Source organism: Sebastes fasciatus, chromosome 14 (genome assembly GCF_043250625.1).
Source record: "Sebastes fasciatus isolate fSebFas1 chromosome 14, fSebFas1.pri, whole genome shotgun sequence".
Taxonomy (NCBI): domain Eukaryota; kingdom Metazoa; phylum Chordata; class Actinopteri; order Perciformes; family Sebastidae; genus Sebastes; species Sebastes fasciatus.
The window spans coordinates 32,728,267-32,750,905 of record NC_133808.1 but is presented as its reverse complement, the minus strand read 5'-3'; the positions used below and the strand labels follow the sequence as shown (position 1 = coordinate 32,750,905).

General features: G+C 43.2%; 2 protein-coding genes across 4 annotated transcripts; one reads left to right on the top strand and one right to left on the bottom strand.

Annotated features, from left to right (window-relative positions):
* Positions 1-18,704, top strand: lmln (leishmanolysin-like (metallopeptidase M8 family)). 3 transcript variants are annotated; one of them, XM_074657991.1, is made up of 17 exons: positions 1-493; positions 2,097-2,200; positions 3,023-3,053; positions 3,716-3,798; positions 3,985-4,102; positions 4,666-4,844; positions 9,190-9,295; positions 9,394-9,488; positions 9,597-9,714; positions 10,566-10,673; positions 11,180-11,367; positions 13,565-13,697; positions 13,774-13,933; positions 14,580-14,710; positions 14,804-15,014; positions 15,719-15,834; positions 16,968-18,704. In XM_074657991.1, exons 1-16 carry the CDS (start codon positions 368-370, stop codon positions 15,817-15,819), a joined length of 1,992 nt encoding a protein of 663 aa, XP_074514092.1. In that variant the 5' UTR covers positions 1-367; the 3' UTR covers positions 15,820-15,834; positions 16,968-18,704. The 3 variants fall into 3 exon arrangements, 2 of the variants coding, with proteins under 2 accessions (XP_074514092.1, XP_074514091.1); XR_012596998.1 differs by having other exon boundaries at positions 5-493; positions 15,719-16,283; XM_074657990.1 differs by having other exon boundaries at positions 5-493; positions 15,719-18,704.
* Positions 18,705-21,972: 3,268 nt separating this feature from the next.
* Positions 21,973-22,633, bottom strand: lacc1 (laccase (multicopper oxidoreductase) domain containing 1). The gene is made up of 2 exons (XM_074658491.1): positions 22,454-22,633; positions 21,973-22,267 (listed from the first exon to the last, which is right to left on the bottom strand). The coding sequence occupies exons 1-2, from the start codon at positions 22,630-22,632 to the stop codon at positions 22,090-22,092; spliced, it is 357 nt and encodes a 118-aa protein (XP_074514592.1). The 5' UTR covers position 22,633; the 3' UTR covers positions 21,973-22,089.
* Positions 22,634-22,639: the final 6 nt, after the last annotated feature.

Here is a 22,639-nt window from a genome sequence, read left to right as displayed (position 1 = left end):
AAATGACCAGAAACAGGAGTTCCTCTGAGGCAGACTGCTACTAACACACTGTGCATCCTCTCTGGCTGGGAGTGAGTCCTCCTGTTCATTAGACCATCTCTCCTCGTTCTGCGTCTCTGAAGGCCGTTCAGCTCATCTCACATCAGAGACGATCTCTGGAGCGCCTCCTCTCAGCTGACACTAAACCGTTAACCGGTAACCGGTAATCTGAGTAACCGTTATCCTGATCGGTAACCGGTGTCTCCTCTCCTCTCTGGTTAACGGGTGGATGGTTGTGTTATCGGGATGAGATCATGTTGTGAGAGATGACTGAGGGGAGCAGCAGGAGGACCGGACCGGAGGAGGTTCTGCTGGTCTGGCTGGAGGGATGGAGGAGCCGAGGAGGCCCAGCGGGGTCTGGGTCTGGTTCCTCGGTCCTGTCCTCGTCCTCTCCACCCTGTTAGTGAGCTGCTGCAGCGGGACCTGTAGACACCTGAGCCCTCCTCCTGACCAGGTGCGCTAACACCTAGCCTAGCAGCTAGCTGGGTTAGCAGCTAGCTAAGCAGCTAGCTAGGTTAGCAGCTAGCTAAGCAGCTAGCTAGGTTAGCAGCTAGCTAGGTTAGCAGCTAGCTAGGTTAGCAGCTAGCTAGGTTAGCAGCTAGCTAGGTTAGCAGCTAGCTAGGTTAGCAGCTAGGTTAGCAGCTAGGTGGGTTAGCAGCTAGGTTAGCAGCTAGGTTAGCAGCTAGGTTAGCAGCTAGGTGGGTTAGCAGCTAGGTGGGTTAGCAGCTAGGTTAGCAGCTAGGTTAGCAGCTAGGTTAGCAGCTAGGTGGGTTAGCAGCTAGGTTAGCAGCTAGGTGGGTTAGCAGCTAGGTTAGCAGCTAGCTGGGTTAGCAGCTAGGTGAGCAGCTAGCTGGGTTAGCAGCTAGGTGGGTTAGCAGCTAGGTTAGCAGCTAGGTGGGTTAGCAGCTAGGTTAGCAGCTGGGTTAGCAGCTAGCCGTGGTGGCTAATGTGTTTCTGTGTGTTTCTGACTTGACTCCTCCAGAGTCAACCTGATCTCTGTTATGATGTGATATCATGTGTTTTAGACGTGGGCTGTAGTACTAGTATCAGTAGTATCAGTAGTATCAGTAGTATCAGTAGTACTAGTAGTATTAGTAGTAACAGTAGTAGTAGCAGTGGTAGTAGTAGCAGTAGTAGTAGTAGTAGTAGTATTAGTAGTAACAGTAGTAGTAGTAGTAGTAGTAGCAGTACTAGTAGTAGTAGTAGTAGTAGCAGTACTAGTAGTAGTAGTAGTAGTAGCAGTAGTAGTAGTACTAGTAGTAAAGTCAACCTGATCTCTGTTATGATGTGATATCATGTGTTTTAGAGCAACATGTTCAGATAGCTTCCTATAATTAGATGTGCTATACAGTTAGGCTAACAGGCTAAGATGAAGCTACTCCTGTTGATTACTGTGTTTAATGACAATAACTATCATATATAATATATAATATATCATATATAATATATCGTATATATAGCATTCATTCATTCATTCATCAGTAGAAGTGTTCATCTTTATCCTGTGTTCCCCTAGCAACAACAAAAATAATACTTCCTGCCAGGTTCCTTCAGAATAAGAGCACCATCTTTGCAAACCTCACTGACTTACAAACTAAAGTTTAGCACTAAAATGTATACGCCATATGAATATGGCGTATGAACTAATATTGAATGTTTTGAGGCTTTCTTTATCAACATAAACACATAATGTTCAAGTTTGAACAAGTATTCATTGAGTCATGTGAATTGTACAGAGTGGACAGACAGACAGGTGGTTGTGTGCAGGACAACAGATAAAAAACAGTGTCTACACAATAGAATTGAACTCCCAAAAAGTTGTATTTGACTGAAACACAGTCATTATATGTGCAGTTCATGATAGGAGTCAGTAAATAATACTTTATTAGTGCCTGAAAGAATCATAAACAAACAGCAATCAGTACAAAAATACTTTTTAAATGACTGGTTGTAAAGCATATACACAGCAAGACAAGCCTATACATCATTCTACCCGACGGACCCGCTACCGTCTGCATGTCTTTAGTTTCTCATCATGTCCGCGGGGCTTCTTTCAGGTTATTCATCATGTGTACTTGAAGCCTGAGCGCCTGACGAAGAGGAGCTCGCCCGACGACCTTCAGCTGAAGATAAAGATCATCTACGACTACAGCGTTGACCGGTGAGTCCAGCAGCAGCAGCAGCTCATCACAACAACGTGATAGCTGTAGCCTGAGATGTGACTGTGTCTGTATGAAGTAGGTGACTACAGTATGTAGGAATGCACCGATACCACTGTTTTTCAGACCGAGTACAAGTACAAGTACTTCCATTTGGGTACTCTCCGATATTGAGTACCGATACGAGTACTTCTCTGTGTCTAAAGACCCTCGTTAACAGCCAGCTGGAGGGTGTGAGCGACACACGGTAGGCTGGGGAGTCCCGCATACGAGGCGGTGCGCCGTCACCGGCTCTAAGTCGGCTTGGAAAGGCTCGGGGCGAAGGTGCTTCCCGGAGCCGTGGCCAAAGTGTCACCGGGGTGGACTGTCCTCAGTGCGCCCCAACCGCGTCGTGCCCCCAGGGCGGGGTTCGGCCCACGTAAAAGGCGCCAGGGGTCTGCGGTGATGTTTGCAACCAACCCGACCCGTCTTGAAACACGGACCAAGGAGTCTAACACACGCGCGAGTCAGAGGGTGCAAGCGAAACCCTGTGGTGCAATGAAAGTGAGGGCCGACGGAGTTGGGTGCACCACCGGCCCGTCTCGCCCGCACCGTCGGGGAGGTGGAGCGTGAGCACGTGCGATAGGACCCTAAAGATGGTGAAGAGAGGTTAACGTCACGCTGCGTGTGGTAAGTGGTATCGGAGCTGTTTTGCGAGTACGAGTACATGAGCACAGTATCGGACCCGATACCCGATACCGGTATCGGTGCATCCCTAACAGTATGTACAGTTAAGTGTCGGTGATGTTTCCTGTCTCTAGTGGATGTGTTCTCTCTCTCCACAGACTTCCTGCAGACAAGAGGAGGCTGGTGAAGGTGAGGAACACCTGACAACTTAAAGTCTACAGCAATGTTTGGAATAGTTAAAGAAAGATAAGATGCAGACGTTCGGTATGAGGTGACAAACTTTTCTGAAGGGATGTTTTGAAGCTTGGATTTAGAGTGTGTTTTAGTCGCGATACAAAGTCCTGCCTTCACATCAGTGGTTTCTACATCCCTCCATCCTGGTGGTTGTTTGGCTTCCTGTTGCTGACCTGCAGTAGTTGAAGCTCTCAGCGTGCCGCTGTGAAGCTGAATCGTACTTCAGTACATGCGGCTGTGGCTCAGAGGGTAGAGCAGGTTGTCCACCAATCGGAAGGTCGGTGGTTCGATCCCCGGCTGCTCCAGGTCACATGTCGATGTGTCCTTGAGCAAGACACTTAACCCCAAATTGCTCCCGGAGGCATAGCCATCGGTGTGTGAATGAGTATTTAGATTAGATCCTGATGGGCAAAGTAGCCTCTGCCATCAGTGTATGAATGTGTGTGAATGGGTGAATACTGACATGTAGTGTAAAGTGCTTTGAGTCGTCGGAAGACTAGAAAAGCGCTATATAAGTCCAAGTCCATTTACCATTTACATCCTGACGTCTCTGTTGATGATGATCGGTGCTGCTGCATCACACTGAATCAGTGTTACTGTGTGTGTTTCCTCCTCAGGATAAACTGTTTCCTCAGGCCATTGACTACCTGCAGAGGGCCTTCAGTGTGAGGCGCAGGGTCGGCCCGGTGCTGCTCAGCAGGTCTGTGGCCCATCACAACTACAGACGAACTACAGATGTGTTTTTGTGTCGCGTACGAGGGATTTATGTATGCCTGAGAGGTCCAGACATGTCCAGTCTTTCTCTTCAGGAACAAAAGGCATCCGTTTGTTCCTCATGATGTATTTGTTCTCTAACCACGACTTAATGAACGTCTTGTTGTCTCAGACAATGTGCAACCAACCAGTACCTGAGGAAGAGAGATGACCCTCATCGCTACTGCCAGGACGCCTGTGCAGACGTCACGCGATGCGGCCCTGTCGTTGTACCACAGCACCACCTACAGGTCAGGAAGCGCCACACATGATGGAGAATGTAATACATTAAAAAACAAAATAAAAACTGCTTTATTTTTCTACTTTTTACGCCAAAAACACCGTGTTAGGCTCGATATCCATCGTGTGTTTTGGAGTCTCTTGTGGCCATAGGTTGGTTTGAAGACATGACATGATACAGGTTACATTTACTCAAATATTTGGTGTCCGACCGTTGAATAACGCTGACAGTGGGTGGGTTTATATTGGAGTTAGTTGAAAGCCCGGTTCGTCACATACTGTTGCTAAAGGGCGCCTCCGTGCGTCGGTTTCTGACCAAACGGCGGTATTTGAGGAGCTGGGAGTGAGAACGGGCTATGATGGACACATGCACAAGTTATTTAGTATAATGTGCAAAAGGTTTGTCACAAACTCGCAGACCAACAGGACTTAAATCTGTTTAATTTAGGGCCAAACTACAAGAACCAGGAAGATATAACTGTGCATCATCTGCATAGAAACATTCATATCATATTATCATGATACCCTCACAGACTCTTTGCTCACTCTTGTCTTGTGTTATTTCCCCTGCTAGCAATGCAAGGTGTGCAGCGAGTCAGGGAAGTCCTGCGGCCCCCTGGGGCCCCCAGACGGCCCCGGGGTGGACGGGTCCGACTTTGTGCTCTACGTCAGCGGCATCACCACGGAGCGCTGTGGACAGGAGAACATCGTGGCCTACGCCGCCTACTGCCAGCTGGAGGCAGAGCTGGACAGGTGGGGACTGATTTAGTCACATTTATAATAACTGTATTTATCTCCAAGTTCCACTTAGTCTGAAGGGGATCTCGGTTCTGACTGGTGGTCCACTGAGTTAAGTTCAACCCAATGTCCTCACAGGAGGCAGGGACAACTTCAGCGAGGGTTTATTTAAGAATCAGGTTTATTTCGCCGAGTATATACAAACATTACAGTTAGGGCTGTCAAAGTTAACACGATAACACGTTAATGCAAACTTATTTTAACGCCACTAATTTCTTTTTTTTTTTGTGATCAATTTTTTATTGGTATTTAAGCAAAATTATATAGGGTGGGGTTACAAATTGATAGATCACCAATAGAGTAAAAAAAATATATATATAATCACAAATGTCCATGTACTAATCAATACAGAATTGGCAAGCAGCTACAGAAAAAAGAAAATGAAAAAAAAAAAAGCGGTGACAGGTAGAATAACCATTCTCTCTATCCCAAAACGTGCAGCACGTTGGCGTTTTAACTCCACTCTACTGCAGAATGAAATCTTCCAAAATGAAATGAAAGAACATTTAGATGAATTTATTGCAATTAATAAACCGTCAGTGAATGATCCTGGTATTCTGTGGGAGGCATTGAAGGGATGCATCAGGGATAAAACAATTGGGTTTGCTTCCAATCTAAACAAATCTAGACTGCAGCATATTCAGAAATTAGAAAAAGACATCTCTGAAGTAGAAAATATGATGACCTTGAATGTTACACCGGAGTTGGTACTTAAGAGGGAGCTACTCCGTAAAGACCTCAATCATTTACTTACACATAGAGCAGACTTCCTCATGCATAGAACAAGACAAAATTATTATTTAAACGGTGCACAACCAAGTCACTTACTGGCACTAAAACTTAAAACCAGCGAAAGACTAGCAAATATAACTTTTATTAAATCCGCCACTGGTAAATTGTGTACAGACCCAATAGAAATCAATGATAACTTTAAGGCCTTCTACTCATCTCTATATACATCAGAGATAAATTACGACAGTCGATCCTGCGCTAGCTTTTTAAACCCACTGCAGCTTCCGCAGTTTTCTCAGGAGGATCGTGTTGTTCTTGATGCCCCTTTATCTTTACCGGAACTCCATAAAGCTCTCCTGTCAATGAACAAAGGCAAGTCACCAGGCTTAGACGGGTTACCTCCAGAATTCTATTTAGCCTTCTGGCCCCAAGTAGGACCTCTCTTATGGGATATGATTCTTTCTGCAATTTCTAAGGGTTCATTTTGCAAAAATAATAACATAGCCATTATCTCTTTACTTTTAAAAAAAGGCAAGGATCCACAGGATTGCTTAAATTATTGACCACTATCACTACTGAATACTGATATCAAGCTATATGCCAAAGCACTAGCCTCTCGATTGGAACCGCATATGAATTATCTCATTCATGAGGATCAGACAGGCTTTATCAAAAACCGCCTTGCCTCAGACAATCTACGCCGTCTTCTTCATATCATTGAGTTTTCTAATAACACTGACTGTTCAACAGCTATCCTTTCTCTCGATGCAGAGAAGGCTTTTGATCGCCTTGAGTGGCATTTTCTATGGTCAGTGCTACGCCGCATGGGCTTTGGTAATCATTTTATTACTATGATTCAAGTTCTTTACTCAAATCCCACTGCTATGGTATTGACGGGGAACATCTTTTCTAAACAATTCCTTGTATCTCGTAGCTCCCGCCAGGGCTGCCCTCTTTCTCCTTTGTTATTTGCCCTCTCTCTGGAACCTGTGGCCCAGGCTGTCCGACAATCAGTTAGCCATGAACCTATCAATATGCATAAAACCAAGCACTTTATTTCCCTATATGCTGATGATATATTACTATTTATTCAGGATGTCTCTCGGTCTCTTACCCATCTGCTAAATATATTCAATAGTTTTAGCCAGATCTCGGGATATAAAGTTAACTGGGCTAAATCTGCTTTACTCCCACTCAATGCTTCAGCAAGACAGTTGACCTCCATATCCAATATTCCGGTGGTTCAGAACATCAAATACTTAGGAGTGTCAATCTTCCCTTCAATTGCAAACATTATAAAAAACAACTACAACGTACTTGTGACAGAGATTGAAGCAGATTTACAAAGATGGAAAACCCTCCCATTATCATTCCATTCTCGCATCTCCACTATTAAAATGAATGTCCTCCCAAGAATCAACTTTCTCAGCTCAATGGTACCTTTACAACCACCTAAAGACCACTGGAAAAAAATTAATTCTTTAATGTTGAGGTTTATATGGGGGAATAAAAAGTCAAGACTGAAACTATTAACTCTCCAAAGGCCAAAAGATGAAGGGGGCCTCGGTGTACCTAACTTCCAGTGGTATCATTGGTCGTTCGTACTGCATCCTGTCTCCAAATGGTTAAATCCTGTTTCTCGAGTGTCTTGGAGGCCAATGGAAGAGAACATGGTGCACCCTCACAGGTTACAAGACCTGATATACTCCAACATTCCACTCAAACAATCAAAAGACAAATTTGGCTCAATTATAACCGAAGTAATCTCTACCTGGCGTCTTGCCGAAAAGCACTGTAAAATTTTGTCTAACTGGTATCTTCACTCTCCCATTTTTAATAATGTTGACCTCCGTTTGGGTAGCCAACCAATTTCGTTTTCTCAAATGAGCACACTTTTGGTGACATCTATGGTCCTCATGGCCTACAAGCATTCCAAGACATCCAGAAACATTTTAATTTACCTGGCTCATCATTCTTTTTCTATCTTCAACTCCGCACAGCGATGTGCACTTATGGTGTGCCTTGGAACATATCTCTTCCCATACATGCATTTCACACAGCTCTTACCAGCCCTAGTGGACTGGTCTCGAAAATATACTCTATCTTACATAAGGCCTCCTGTAAGCCACTAACTATTGACAGACTGTGGAAGACGGACCTCTCCCCAAATAACTCCAACCTAAATTGGAAACTAATCTGGCAGAACATCCAACTATCTTCCAGGAACCCCAACCATCAAGTTATACATTTCAATTTCATACACAGAACATATTTCACCCCCCACATATTGCATAAATTTAAAGCTTTACCATCACCAAACTGCACCTTATGCAATCAAAATGCATTAGGTACTTTTTTCCATATGGTTTGGGGGTGTCCAAGGGTTGCAGAGTTCTGGAAAAAGGTTGCAGAGATGCTATCAAACATATTGTCAAATACAATTCCTTATTCACCTGAAGTCCTGTTACTTAATGACAGCTCCAACCTGGAACTCTGTGTTAAGCAGAGACGTCTCTGGTTAGCTGGCCTTACAGCTGCAAAACGACTAATAGCTTGCAGATGGAAAGCTCCACATTCTGTCAATATACAAAGATGGCTTCTTGACTTCTTAGATATAGCAGGTATGGAACACTGGGCTGCCAACATGCATTTGGCAAAAAGGGAAAATATATCACATTGGAAACAAGCAATCACTACAATTAAATCCTTCATATAATTGTTCTCCGTGTCCCCAAGGTCTAGGGTGGGTGGGATGGGAGGGAACCAAAAGGGAGGGATTTGGGGGTGGAGGGAGGGGGGCGCAGAAGTTTTTATTTAAATGACTTTTTGTTGTTTGTTGTTATTTTCCTTCTTCCTGTTTGTTTTTTGTTTTTTTGTTTTTTCACGCCACTAATTTCTTGAACGCCTCAACGCAACTTTTAGGTTGTAGCGGCTCAGTTTTAAAGCTAGCGTGAAGATACTGGTATCATATGACTGTACCAACCATGTCATACTAGCTTGTCGGGAAGGAGTTTTTTCGGACCTTTTTTTGATTTTTTTTCTGCCTTTTCCACCTTTTTTTTACTTTTGTTTTTGACCTTTTTTTTGACTTTTTTCAGACATTTTTTGGAATTGTTTTTCCGATTTTCTTCTGACTTTTTTTCGGACAATTTTTGGCCTTTCTTCTGCATTCTTCTGGACATTTTTCTGACTTTTTTCCGAATTTTTCCCAACTTTTTTCCGACTTTATTCTGATTTGTTTTTCGACTGAACACTCCAAACTTATGCTAAATTTTGTCGAGGTAAAACTGGCATGTCCATTTTCAAAGGGGTCCCTTGACCTCTGGCCTCCAGATCAGTGAATGTAAATGGGATCTATGGGTACCCACGAGCCTCCGCTTTACAGACATGCCCACTTTATGATACTGAACTTTTCTAACTTTTAACATAATACATTTTTCTTCAGGGCAGCCAAACTACTGGAAGATATATCTGCATAAAAATGAATGTGTGAATTATCAGGGTACCTTCATTATCGAAGCTATCATGTAACTTCACCACGTGATTCTCGTCCCTGTGTGTCCTTCAGACCGATAGCCGGCTACGCCAACCTGTGTCCTGCTATGATCTCCTCTCAGCCTCAGGAGTTTGAAGGGATGCTCTCCACTGTCAAACATGAGATCATCCACGCTCTGGTCAGTACAACAACAGTCGAATAATAGGGATGAGTTTAGTTGGATGAGTAGTATTTAAATGAAGTGTCTGAAGCTGCTGTTCCTCCTCCGTCCACCAGGGCTTCTCAGCAGGTCTGTTTGCCTTCTACCACGATGATGACGGTAAACCTCTGACTCCTCGCTTCACCAGCGGCCTGCCCGCCTTCAACGAGAGGTGAACACACTTCAAGTTCAACTTCACACCCTCACGGCTTTTATTAGTCGTCACATCCTCCGCCTGTTGTTGCAGATGTTATTTGGATGCTTGCATTTGTGTTGTCAGTCTGGGTCTGTACCAGTGGAGCGAGGCGGTGATCAGGAGGGTCAGCAGGCTGTGGGACATCAGAGGAGGAGTCATGGTCCGACACCAAGTCCACGTCCTGGTCACGCCCCGCGTCGTGGTGAGAAGACCTTTACCTAGCCTAGTAGTAGTAGTAGCAGTAGCAGCAGCAGTAGCAGCAGCAGCAGCAGCAGCAGCAGCAGCAGCAGCAGTAGCAGCAGCAGCAGCAGCAGCAGTAGTAGCAGCAGCAGCAGCAGCAGCAGCAGCAGCAGCAGTAGCAGCAGCAGCAGCAGCAGCAGCAGCAGCAGCAGCAGCAGCAGCAGCAGCAGCAGCAGCAGCAGTAGTAGTAGCAGTAGCAGCAAAGAACATATATAGTAGGAACATTTCTGGACAATATCTGTCATTGTTTTGTGTTAATTGATTTTCAATAATAAATATATACATACATTTGCATAAAGCAGCATATTTATCCACTCCCATGTTGATAAGAGGATTAAATACTTGATAAATCTCCCTTTAAGGTAAATTTAGAACAGATAAAAAAATGTGTGATTAATCGCAATTAAATATTTTAATTTTATATTATATTATTTTATGTTATTTTATATTATTTTATATTATATTATTTCATTCTAATTATTGATGCATTAATGTGTTCATCACTTTAATGTTGCAGCTGGTAAAGGTGGAGTTACTTTTAATGACTTTTTGGTGATATTATCTTTCACATATTTTATTATTTTTTTTCTGATCATTTATTAATATTCTTCTGATTTTTAATTTATATTTTACCATTCTTGTTTTTAGGATATTTTACATTTTAAACAGATAAGACATATGTGATTAATTTGCGATTAATCATGATTAAATATTGTAATCAATTGACAGCCCTACTTTAGTAAACCCTGTTGAGTTGTGATCACAGTTGTTGTCAGTGTTTGACTGAATGGTTTGTTGTCCTCGGGGCTGCAGGAGGAGGCCAGGAGACACTTTAACTGTCCCATCCTGGAGGGGATGGAGCTGGAGAACCAGGGGGGGACGGGGACCGAGCTGAACCACTGGGAGAAGAGACTGCTGGAGGTGAACTCACCGTCTCTCTCTCTCTGTCAACTATTCCAGTTTCTCCTCCTTTGTTTCATCGTCCTCTCTCCTCTTCCTCCTCCTCCTCTCTCCTCTCTCCTCCTCTCTCCTCCTCCTCCTCTCTCCTCCTCCTCCTCTCTCCTCTCTCCTCTCTCCTCCTCCTCCTCTCTCCTCCTCCTCTCTCCTCTCTCCTCTCTCCTCTCTCCTCTCTCCTCTTCCTCCTCCTCCTCTCTCCTCCTCTCTCCTCCTCCTCCTCTCCTCCTCCTCTCTCCTCCTCCTCTCTCCTCATCCTCTCTCCTCCTCTCTCCTCCTCCTCCTCTCTCCTCCTCCTCTCTCCTCTCTCCTCTCTCCTCCTCCTCCTCCTCCTCCTCTCTCCTCTCTCCTACTCCTCCTCTCTCCTCCTCCTCTCTCCTCATCCTCTCTCCTCCTCCTCCTCCTCCTCCTCCTCCTCCTCATCCTCCTCATCCTCCTCCTCCTCCTCCTCTCTCTTCCTCCTCCTCCCTCAGAACGAGGCGATGACGGGCTCCCACACTCAGAACCGGGTGTTTTCTCGGCTGACGCTGGCCATCATGGAGGACAGCGGCTGGTACCGAGCCAACTACAGCCTGGCTCAGAGGCTGGACTGGGGCCGAGGCCTCGGCTGCGACTTCGTCATGAAGAGCTGCAAGTTCTGGATGGACCGGCAGAGACAGAGGTTACAGTAACACTGATAACACTCTCATGAAGAGACAGAGGTCACAGTTACACTGATAACACTCTCATGAAGAGACAGAGGTTACAGTAACACTGATAACACTCATGAAGAGACAGAGGTTACAGTAACACTGATAACACTCTCATGAAGAGACAGAGGTTACAGTTACACTGATAACACTCATGAAGAGACAGAGGTTACAGTTACACTGATAACACTCATGAAGAGACAGAGGTTACAGTTACACTGATAACACTCATGAAGAGACAGAGGTTACAGTAACACTGATAACACTCATGAAGAGACAGAGGTTACAGTAACACTGATAACACTCATGAAGAGACAGAGGTTACAGTAACACTGATAACTCTCATGAAGAGACAGAGGTTACAGTTACACTGATAACACTCTCATGAAGAGACAGAGGTTACAGTTACACTGATAACACTCTCATGAAGAGACAGAGGTTACAGTTACACTGATAACACTCTCATGAAGAGACAGAGGTTACAGTAACACTGATAACACTCTCATGAAGAGACAGAGGTCACAGTAACACTGATAACACTCATGAAGAGACAGAGGTCACAGTAACACTGATAACACTCATGAAGAGACAGAGGTCACAGTAACACTGATAACACTCATGAAGAGACAGAGGTCACAGTAACACTGATAACACTCATGAAGAGACAGAGGTTACAGTTCCACTGATAACACTCATGAAGAGACAGAGGTTACAGTTACACTGATAACACTCTCATGAAGAGACAGAGGTCACAGTTACACTGATAACACTCTCATGAAGAGACAGAGGTCACAGTTACACTGATAACACTCATGAAGAGACAGAGGTCACAGTTACACTGATAACACTCTCATGAAGAGACAGAGGTTACAGTTACACTGATAACACTCTCATGAAGAGACAGAGGTTACAGTTACACTGATAACACTCTCATGAAGAGACAGAGGTTACAGTTACACTGATAACACTCATGAAGAGACAGAGGTTACAGTTACACTGATAACACTCTCATGAAGAGACAGAGGTCACAGTAACACTGATAACACTCTCATGAAGAGACAGAGGTTACAGTTACACTGATAACACTCTCATGAAGAGACAGAGGTTACAGTTACACTGATAACACTCTCATGAAGAGACAGAGGTCACAGTAACACTGATAACACTCTCATGAAGAGACAGAGGTCACAGTAACACTGATAACACTCATGATCACACACAATAGTCACTCTAATCGGGTTGTCTTGTAGTCGGTGAAGTTTGGAGAGCATCCCTTCAAACTCCTGAGGCTGAGAGGAGATCATAGCAGGACACAGGTTGGCGTAGCCGGCTATCGGTCTGAAGGACACACAGGGACGAGAATCACGTGGTGAAGTTACATGATAACCTCGATAATGAGGGGATCCTTATGAGTCACACATTCATTTTTAATGCAGATGATGCACAGTTATATCGACCAGTAGTTTGGTTATGTATTATGTTAAAAGTTAGAAAAGTTCAGTATCATAAAGTGGGCATGTCTGTAAAGGGGAGACTCGTGGGTACCCATAGAACCCATTTACATTCACTGATCTGGAGGTCAGAGGTCAAGGGACCCGTTTGAAAATGGACATGACAGTTTTTCCTCACCAAAAATTGAGCGTAAGTTTGGAGCGTTCAGTCGAAAATTAAATCAGAAAAAAGTACAAAAAATGTCTGAAAAAAGTTGGAAAAAAATTTAAGAAAAAGGTGGAAGAAAGGCAGAAGAAAAGTTCAATAAATGCCCGAAAAAAAGTCTGAAAAATTTCCTAAAGACAGTCAGAAAAACAATTCCAAAAAATGTCCGGAAAAAGTCTGAAAAAAGACGGAAAAAAAGTCTGAAGAAAGGCAGAATAAAGGTCCCAAAATTGTCTGAAAAATGTCCCAAAAGAATCCTTCCCGACAAGCTAGTCTGACATGGTGGTAGTAGTAGTAGTACCATGGTTGGTACCGATGGATTCATCAGGTTTTATAGTTTACTATGATACCAGGATCTTCTCTAGCTATGAAACTGAACCGCTATAACCTGAAAATCACAAGTTGCTTTAATGCGTTCCAGAAATGAGTGACGTTTAGTTAGTGACTTTCACAGTCCTAATATATATATAACCTCCAGTAGCCTTACCGTAGCGGTGGTGTTTGTGTTTGCAGGCGCCACTCGGTGACTCCGTACTGCGACACGGTGAGAGCTTCTCCTCTGCAGCTGACCTGCAGACAGGACCAGCTGGCTGTGGCCGTCTGCAACCTGCAGAAATACCCTCAGGAGCTGCCGCTGGAGTACCAGGTACGCTCAGATCAATGTCAGCTCTACTGTTATCTACATCCTACGGTGTGTTGATGTTCTGTGTGTATTCTGCCAGTACTTTGACAGGATCCCAGACGTGTCCTCTGATCAGCTGTCGCTGTTCGGCGGCGCTGTGGAGATCGCCGACTACTGTCCCTTCAGTCAGGAGTTCAGCTGGCACCTGAGCGGAGAATATCAGAGGAACTCGTACTGCCGAGTGTCGGAGAACCAGCCAGGTGATGCTCACGCTGCCGTGTTGTTGTCAGTGTGCTCCACATCAACTACTTCATATGATGTGATGTCCGACCACGCCTTAAGGCTGATGTGTTTGTAGCTGAGAGTCGAAGGCGTGGTGAGAAGCTGGCTGTCGGAGAGACGTGATAATTCAAACAAACGGAGCGGATCCCTCAAAAGATGCAATAAAAATAAATTAATTAAAAGGAAAATTAATTGATTAATTAAAAGCTAAATAAAAAAAGCAATAATCATAGTAATAGCAAACAAAATAAAGTAATGAAATAAAAATGAAAAATGTGTGTGTAAGAAAATATAAAAAGCATATCCCCATTTTTTGCTTCTTTTTATATATTCTTTTTATTTATGTTTTATTATTTCATTTCTCATGTTTATGGCCTTTTTTTTACACATACAGTTACTTGTATACAAATCCTTGTATACATAAACCATGAAGTGGGTCTGAATATCAGATTGTTAATTTGGGAAAGTTCAAATCCAGATGTGGTAGTTCAGCTGAAGCACAACAACATCTGTACCGTCGGCATCTTCAGGAGGAATAACTGCTGTTAATGTTGATATTGCTGTGTGTGTGTGTGTGTGCGTGTGCGTGTGCGTGTGTGTGCGTGTGCGTGCGTGTGCGTTCAGACTGGTGGAGGAACTACGGAGCGGAGCAGTACGGCCCGGACTCGGTGTGTCTGTCCCAGAAGTCGGCCTTCATCATGGAGCAATGCACCAGGAAGATGACGTACCCCGACTGGGGCTCCGGATGCTACAAGGTGAGATATTAAAGTCCCCTCTGACGTTCCTACGTCGTCAGACTACACGTTGGTGTTTAACCGTCTGTCTCGGTGTGACGGCGCCGTGTCCAGGTGTGGTGCTCGGCTCAGGGCCTGACGGTGTTCGTCCAGGACCGCTCCTTCCTCTGCGTCCGTAAAGGTCAGCAGCTGAGCGTCAGCGTGAGAGTCGGCGACTGGGTTTACAACGGCGTGCTGGTCTGCCCCGCCTGCACCGACTTCTGTGACGACTGCCCCCTCCCGCACCAGCTCCCGCCCGTCAACGCCTCCAGGAGTAACCCCATTGGTCAGTGTCAGACGCCCTCTGTTCAGTGTTCAGCTGAGGTTAGTGGAGCGCACCTGAAGCTGATGTTCAGCTGAAGGGAGCATAAAAGACAAAAATTATAATTAAAAAAATAATATAAAAAATACAAAAATATTGACAAATATATATATACATTTTAAATAACAAATAATATAAACCAAAAATAAAAAATATTTAAAACAGTTTTTTAAATAATACAAAAAAATTAAAAAACGAAAATATAAAAAAATAAAAACATAATAAAAAAATTGAAATATAAAATAAGAACAAAATACAAACATAATATACAAAAATAACAAATGATATAAAAAATACAATTAAATAAATAACAAATACTATAAAAATTAAGAAAAATATTTTTAAAAAAAAGAAATTATTAAAACATAAAAAAATATAAAATATTTAAAATGTATTTTAAAAAATAGTACCAAAAAAATACAAAAATAAGAATATATATATATATATATATATATATATAACAAAACAAAAAAAATAGTAAAAGATAATATAAAAAATTACAGAAAAAATATTAAATGAAAAATTTAATTAAAAAGAATATTGTCTTCTGATAGAGATCATATGGTTGCCACAGGTTACAGCCAATGTCTTTTCGGTTGGATCACATTGTGTATATGTAAAAAGAATGTTGAGCAGATGTTAATATGAATGGTGTGTGTTTGTTTCAGACCCGTGCTCCAGCTCTCCGGGTCTGGCCATCACTCTGTGGCTGCTGCTGCTCAACCTGCTCCCCCTGGTGGCCGGACTGCTGCTCTGCCACTGCAGCTGATCCAACTACAGGAAGGTAGCTGAACATTTACTGACCTATAAACACTCCTCTGGACTCCTGAGGACCTGATCTGATCTCCTCTTCCTCCCTGTTACCTCCATTCCTACGTTCTTCTTCCTCCTCGTTTCATCTGTCAGGGATCATGTGTTTGTCCTGAGACAGCGGGACAATATCTGTCTTTTACTGATCTTTTTATTGATCCGATACATGAAGATCACGAGGAACTAATTGTGGATCAGTTCACAGCTGATCTCTTCCTGCCGTCTCGGAGCAACACGAGCCAGGAGGAAACGTTGCTGCGTTTGTTCGTCCGGCTGTTTTTAAAACTACAAACTCTTTTTAAAAAAACAATCAGACTTTTAAGCTGAAAGGTCAGCGTACTTCCTGTGAATGAGACGTGTGCGGTGTGGTGTGGCAGCAGGAGGTTTAAACTTTATAAAAGGTCCAACCAGAAGACTTGTAATGTAAATATAAATATGACACTTTCCTAAGATTCTTTTCCTGTTTTTAGAGGGAGGTGTATGGAGGACGGAACCTGCCAAATAAAATAAATAAATTAATAAATAAATAGATGACTCGATAAATGAATAAATATGTCATTAAATGTAGCAAAAATAATATTAAAAATAAATATTTGTTAATTAATTGATAAAATGTGACATAAATTGATATTTCTGTTTTAATTTGCTTCTTTATTTATTTATCTTTGTATTAAATGAATTAATTAAAAAAAATGCATAAATAAATAAAAGGAAAAATAATAAGGGAATTAATACAAAGATAAATAAATAAAGAAGCAAATAAAAAATCAATTTATGTCACATTTGATCAATTAATTAATGGCTGCATTTATGTTTTATATCATTTTTGCTACATTTAATGACATTTTTATTAATTTATTGAGTCATATATTTATCTATTAATTTATTTATTTTATTTTGGCAGGTTCCGTCCTTCAGGTTCGTCTGTTATAGTGACAGACAGCAGCTGTTTAGGGGGGTCAGAGGTCATCGCTCAGCTTTATATCAACATTTACTCAAATTATACCAACAAAAGGCCGTTTCCTTTAAATGAAATCTGTTTTCATTTAAAGGATGGTCACCGGGACGAAATAATGAACTCCACACTCCTCGTTTTATCCCATGTAGCGTTTCATAGTAGACAACAACTGTAAACGATGGTGAAGAGGAAGAGGAAGGCACAACATCCCCACCTTCTTCATGTTTCCTCGAACGACGACCACGACAGAGTGAAGAGAAAGAAAAAAAGATGAGGTGAAATAGCAGAGCCAACCCGGAGAGAAGGCTGCTGCCATCAGCATCTAGCTTCCTTCCTGATGACATCACACACATTGTGAAAGCATGCAGCAGTGATTGGTCGGGGACGGGGAGCGACGTGTAGTCCGTTACGTTTCCTAATCTGACAGTGACCATCGTAACTGAACCAGGAAGTTTAATCTGCTCCAGGCTTTAATGAGATTATCAGAGATTAACATCAGATTATTAATCTAATGTTTCTATTTCATATGTTGAACAAATGAACTCAATCTGACACCCAGAAGAGGAAGAATAAGCCATGGACCCTGCTAGCTGTCAATCATTAATAACAACCTCAACAAGCCATAGTATGATGAAGATGATGATGATGATGGTTTAGACCAGAGGTCAGCAACCTGCGTCTCTTCAGCTCCTCTCCAGCGGCTCCCTGGGGATCTTTAAACATGGAAATGAATAACTGCTTTCTGTTTACATTTCATGTTTATTTATCATTGTTGTAGGTCTCTGGTACGACGGTACGACGGTACGACGGTACGACGGAGTATTAGGGCCACATTGAGGATTTTTTTTTACAGATTTACAGAATAAAGTCATAATATTATAAGGCAGTAATTTAGTTATTTTCTTTTTTTCTCGTAAAGTTCTGACTTTATTCTCGTAATATTCTGACTTTATTCTATAAATCTCAGATGTTGTTTCCCTCAATGTGGCCCTAATACTCCGTAGTACATTGTCTCTTTGGCCCTCACTGCATTAGACTTATATTCTATATACTTAGACTATAAACTGTGTTACCTTCATCACGATGATCACATGGTTTGCGGCTCCAGACAGATATTAAAATGGCTCTTTTGATAGTGACGGTTGCTGACCGCTGGGTTAGAGGAAGACAGATTTCACCGTTGGTTGACGGCCTCCATCAGGACCAACCTTTGACTGGTTCGTTATCTAACTGGTAGTTTATGTTGAGCACATTGCTGCTCCCCAGAGGATGAACCCTACGAGCCGTCAGCTCTCAGTTCTGGTTGAGGGTTTGAATACTTCCTCCTCCAACATGTGATGAACTGTATAATAATATTAATATATTTTAATAAGCATCAAAAGAGCGGGCGTTAGAGGTAAAGGACGCTGAGTGACTGAATGTTTAGTTAGTTATTTATTGAAGACGGAGTTCTTCTTGGCTTTATTTAAACTGACGGGTTTACAGGAAGTTGAACAACACAGATGGAAATCTATTATTATTTATAGAACACGTAGCGCTGTGTGTCATTACTGTTAGTAGATCTGACCTCAGGCCAGTCTTCATTCCTTCTAAAGGGGCATTTCTCTCAGCTTCAGGAGACTCTGCTGGTTTTATTCTTTTCTTATTAAGATGTTTATTAATGATGAACGAGTCGAGGAAATCTGCTTTTAGGATTCTGTTTGAATCAGAATGTTAAAGTGTTGATTTAATGGAAACATCTGATCGTTTCCTGTGAACACTAACTGTTATTATTCTACTGATCTTTGTTTGATTTTACTCTATTTTTTAGAAAAAGGGCTGCTTTTTAAGACAAATCAAGACAACTGAGACATTTGTCCTTCAGAATAAATGCTGTCTGTCCCAGAGACGTCTGCGTTTTGTCTTTAGAACTTTTAAATAATAAATCAAATATATTATATAAAGTCAGTATATTTCTGTTTCTAAAGTTTACACATGAACTCCTAAAACTTTAAATGTATTGATATGTTATATGAACATTTTCTATAAAGACATAGTGAACTTATGACACTGTTCTTTGAGATGGTGACAGACAAAAACTAAGATGGTGAAAGCTAAAATCCAAGGTTGTGTCGGCTAAAATGCCGAACTCGAGGCTTCAAAACCGTAGTCACCAAACCAGTGGGTGACATCACCGTGACTACGTCCACTTCTTCTATACAGTGGATGGTGATACGTTAGCCAGTTAAAAGGAAGCATTTTATATTGTGGCGTTATGTCTGATACCGGGTCGGTACGGAGGCTCCAACATCAACTCAATGAAAGTTCCTTGTAGCTTTAAATCAGAAATTCAGCTGAAAATGTTTATTATCTAAATTTCTGATTTAAAGCAGGAAACACTGAAGTTCCTGTTGATGTGTAATGATCGACCCAAGTGTGCAATGAGACGGTAAAATATATCATTACTTCAATCCTCTGATGTCATATGTAGTCGAGAGGTTAATTCAGTTTAAAGATTAGCTTCCATAAATGACTGTTAATGTTGTGAACAACTGAAGAAATACCTTTGACCTCTGGAGGAAACATCACACAAACAATGCACACATATCTGAAATCAGTACTCCATCAGTAACTAGTACATTTTGTGTGTTAAAACAAAGTAAGATTAAATATCGACTTTGTTTTGTGGATTGTTTTAGCAGAATAAAACTTAAAAAAGAATATTTATTTCGAGGTGATTAGAGGTGGCCTGTTATTCAGACCAATATAAGAGGTATATATAATATATATAATACAATTCAAAGATCATATTTATTTATTATCAGGATACAGATTCTACAGAGTTTCAGTTACTCTGTTTTACCCACAGCGGCCGGCTTTCCCACGTCTCCAGCCTGCACCTGAACTGCTCGTTACGGCCACATTAACAGCAGCTGCTGATCTTAATTAGTCCTTTAAATTAAATTAAATTAAATTAAATTCACTCAGCTGGAACTTTAACATTTATTGCACATTAAAATTAATATACGTTTAAACAGCAGAACATGTCGTACAGATTTATCAGTTATTATTCCTCATGAGACGTCATAATAAATACTTCACTTTATTATTTATAATCAGGCTGAACAGTGAGATATAACCTCAGGTGGACCAAGTACTCCGATACTTCAGTAAAAGTACTAATACCACACAGTACAAATACTCTGTTACAGTCAAAGTACTAATACCACACTAAAGATAGTAATAGTATAAATAATAGTACTTGTATAAACTGTTTGGAGTTTAATTTATAACAAAAATATTATATTTTATAAACCTATAAGTAACTGTCAGATAAATGTAGTGAAGTACAAGTAGAAAGTAGCAAATACCTCAAATGTGTACTTAAGGGCAGTACTTGAGTAAATGTACTTACATTCCACCACTGAATATAAAGTACAATGAGTTTATTTTCTGTGTATTACCTGAAAATTATTAGTGATTTGCTTCCTCCAGCCGTCTCCAGCCGTCTCCAGCCGTCTTCAGTTGTTACCAGAAGTCTCCGGCTGTTTCCAGCTGTCTCCAGCCGTCACTAGTTGTTTCCAGCTGTCTCCAGCCATCTCCAGCCGTCACTAGTTGTCTCCAGCCGTCACTAGTTGTCTCCAGCTGTCTCCAGCCGTCTCCAGCTGTCACTAGCCGTCTCCAGCCGTCACTAGTTGTCTCCAGCTGTCACTAGTTGTCTCCAGCTGTCACTAGTTGTCTCCAGCTGTCTCCAGCCGTCTCCAGCTGTCACTAGCCGTCTCCAGCCGTCACTAGTTGTCTCCAGCCGTCACTAGTTGTCTCCAGCTGTCACTAGTTGTCTCCAGCTGTCTCCAGCCGTCTCCAGCCGTCACTAGTTGTCTCCAGCCGTCACTAGCCGTCTCCAGCCGTCACTAGTTGTCTCCAGCCGTCACTAGTTGTCTCCAGCTGTCACTAGTTTCCAGCCGTCACTAGTTGTCTCCAGCTGTCACTAGTTGTCTCCAGCTGTCACTAGTTTCCAGCCGTCACTAGTTGTTTCCAGCCGTCACTAGTTGTCTCCAGCCGTCACTAGTTGTTTCCAGCCGTCACTAGTTGTTTCCAGCCGTCACTAGTTGTCTCCAGCCGTCACTAGTTGTTTCCAGCCGTCACTAGTTGTCTCCAGCCGTCACTAGTTGTTTCCAGCCGTCACTAGTTGTTTCCAGCCGTCACTAGTTGTCTCCAGCCGTCACTAGTTGTCTCCAGCCGTCACTAGTTGTTTCCAGCCGTCACTAGTTGTCTCCAGCCGTCACTAGTTGTCTCCAGCCGTCACTAGTTGTTTCCAGCCGTCACTAGTTGTCTCCAGCTGTCACTAGTTGTCTCCAGCTGTCACTAGTTGTCTCCAGCTGTCTCCAGCCGTCTCCAGCTGTCACTAGCCGTCTCCAGCCGTCACTAGTTGTCTCCAGCTGTCACTAGTTGTCTCCAGCTGTCACTAGTTGTCTCCAGCTGTCTCCAGCCGTCTCCAGCTGTCACTAGCCGTCTCCAGCCGTCACTAGTTGTCTCCAGCTGTCACTAGTTGTCTCCAGCTGTCACTAGTTGTCTCCAGCTGTCTCCAGCCGTCTCCAGCTGTCACTAGCCGTCTCCAGCCGTCACTAGTTGTCTCCAGCTGTCACTAGTTGTCTCCAGCTGTCACTAGTTGTCTCCAGCTGTCACTAGTTGTCTCCAGCTGTCACTAGTTGTCTCCAGCTGTCTCCAGCCGTCTCCAGCTGTCACTAGCCGTCTCCAGCCGTCACTAGTTGTCTCCAGCCGTCACTAGTTGTCTCCAGCTGTCACTAGTTTCCAGCCGTCACTAGTTGTCTCCAGCTGTCACTAGTTGTCTCCAGCTGTCACTAGTTTCCAGCCGTCACTAGCCGTCTCCAGCCGTCACTAGTTGTCTCCAGCCGTCACTAGTTGTCTCCAGCTGTCACTAGTTTCCAGCCGTCACTAGTTGTCTCCAGCCGTCACTAGTTGTCTCCAGCTGTCACTAGTTGTCTCCAGCTGTCACTAGTTTCCAGCTGTCACTAGTTGTCTCCAGCTGTCACTAGTTTCCAGCCGTCACTAGTTGTTTCCAGCCGTCACTAGTTGTCTCCAGCTGTCACTAGTTTCCAGCCGTCACTAGTTGTTTCCAGCCGTCACTAGTTGTCTCCAGCTGTCACTAGTTTCCAGCCGTCACTAGTTGTTTCCAGCCGTCACTAGTTGTCTCCAGCCGTCACTAGTTGTCTCCAGCCGTCTCCCACCTGCTGATTCTTAAAGTCCAGACAGCAGTATCTGACAGACCCGTCAGTCCGTCTCCCTGATCCACAGGAAGCCCACCTGGGTGCCGAAGTTGGGTCCGTCCCTGACGCAGGAGAAGAAGTGTTCGGGGTGACAGGAAGTGCAGGGCGTCACGCAGGGACGCTCCGTCACCGTGTCGTCGTGGATGTGTTCGGGCAGGATGCCGCCTCTCTGGAGGAGAACTCTGTGGAGGGAAGTTTGAAGTTTCCTTCAGTACCACAGTAATCCAGAGACAGTAGTCTGTACATCCACGGCTTTGTACTTCCTGTTTACATCCCCCAAAGCACTATGGGAACTGCAGTTCCACAACTGATAATAGGAGTAATAATAAAGCGTATATATATATATATTTATATTTATTGTGCTGTACCTGTTGGCGAGGCGGATGTTGACGTGCGGTGTGGCTGACTCTGGATCAGGGACGCAGTCCGGGTGGATGCGGTGAAGGAGGAGCGCCTGCTCTCTGTCCAGCGTGAAGCAGCACGCCCCCACCGACGGCCCCACGGCGACCACGATGTCGCTCGCCCGGCAACCGAACTCCTTCACCATGGCCTCC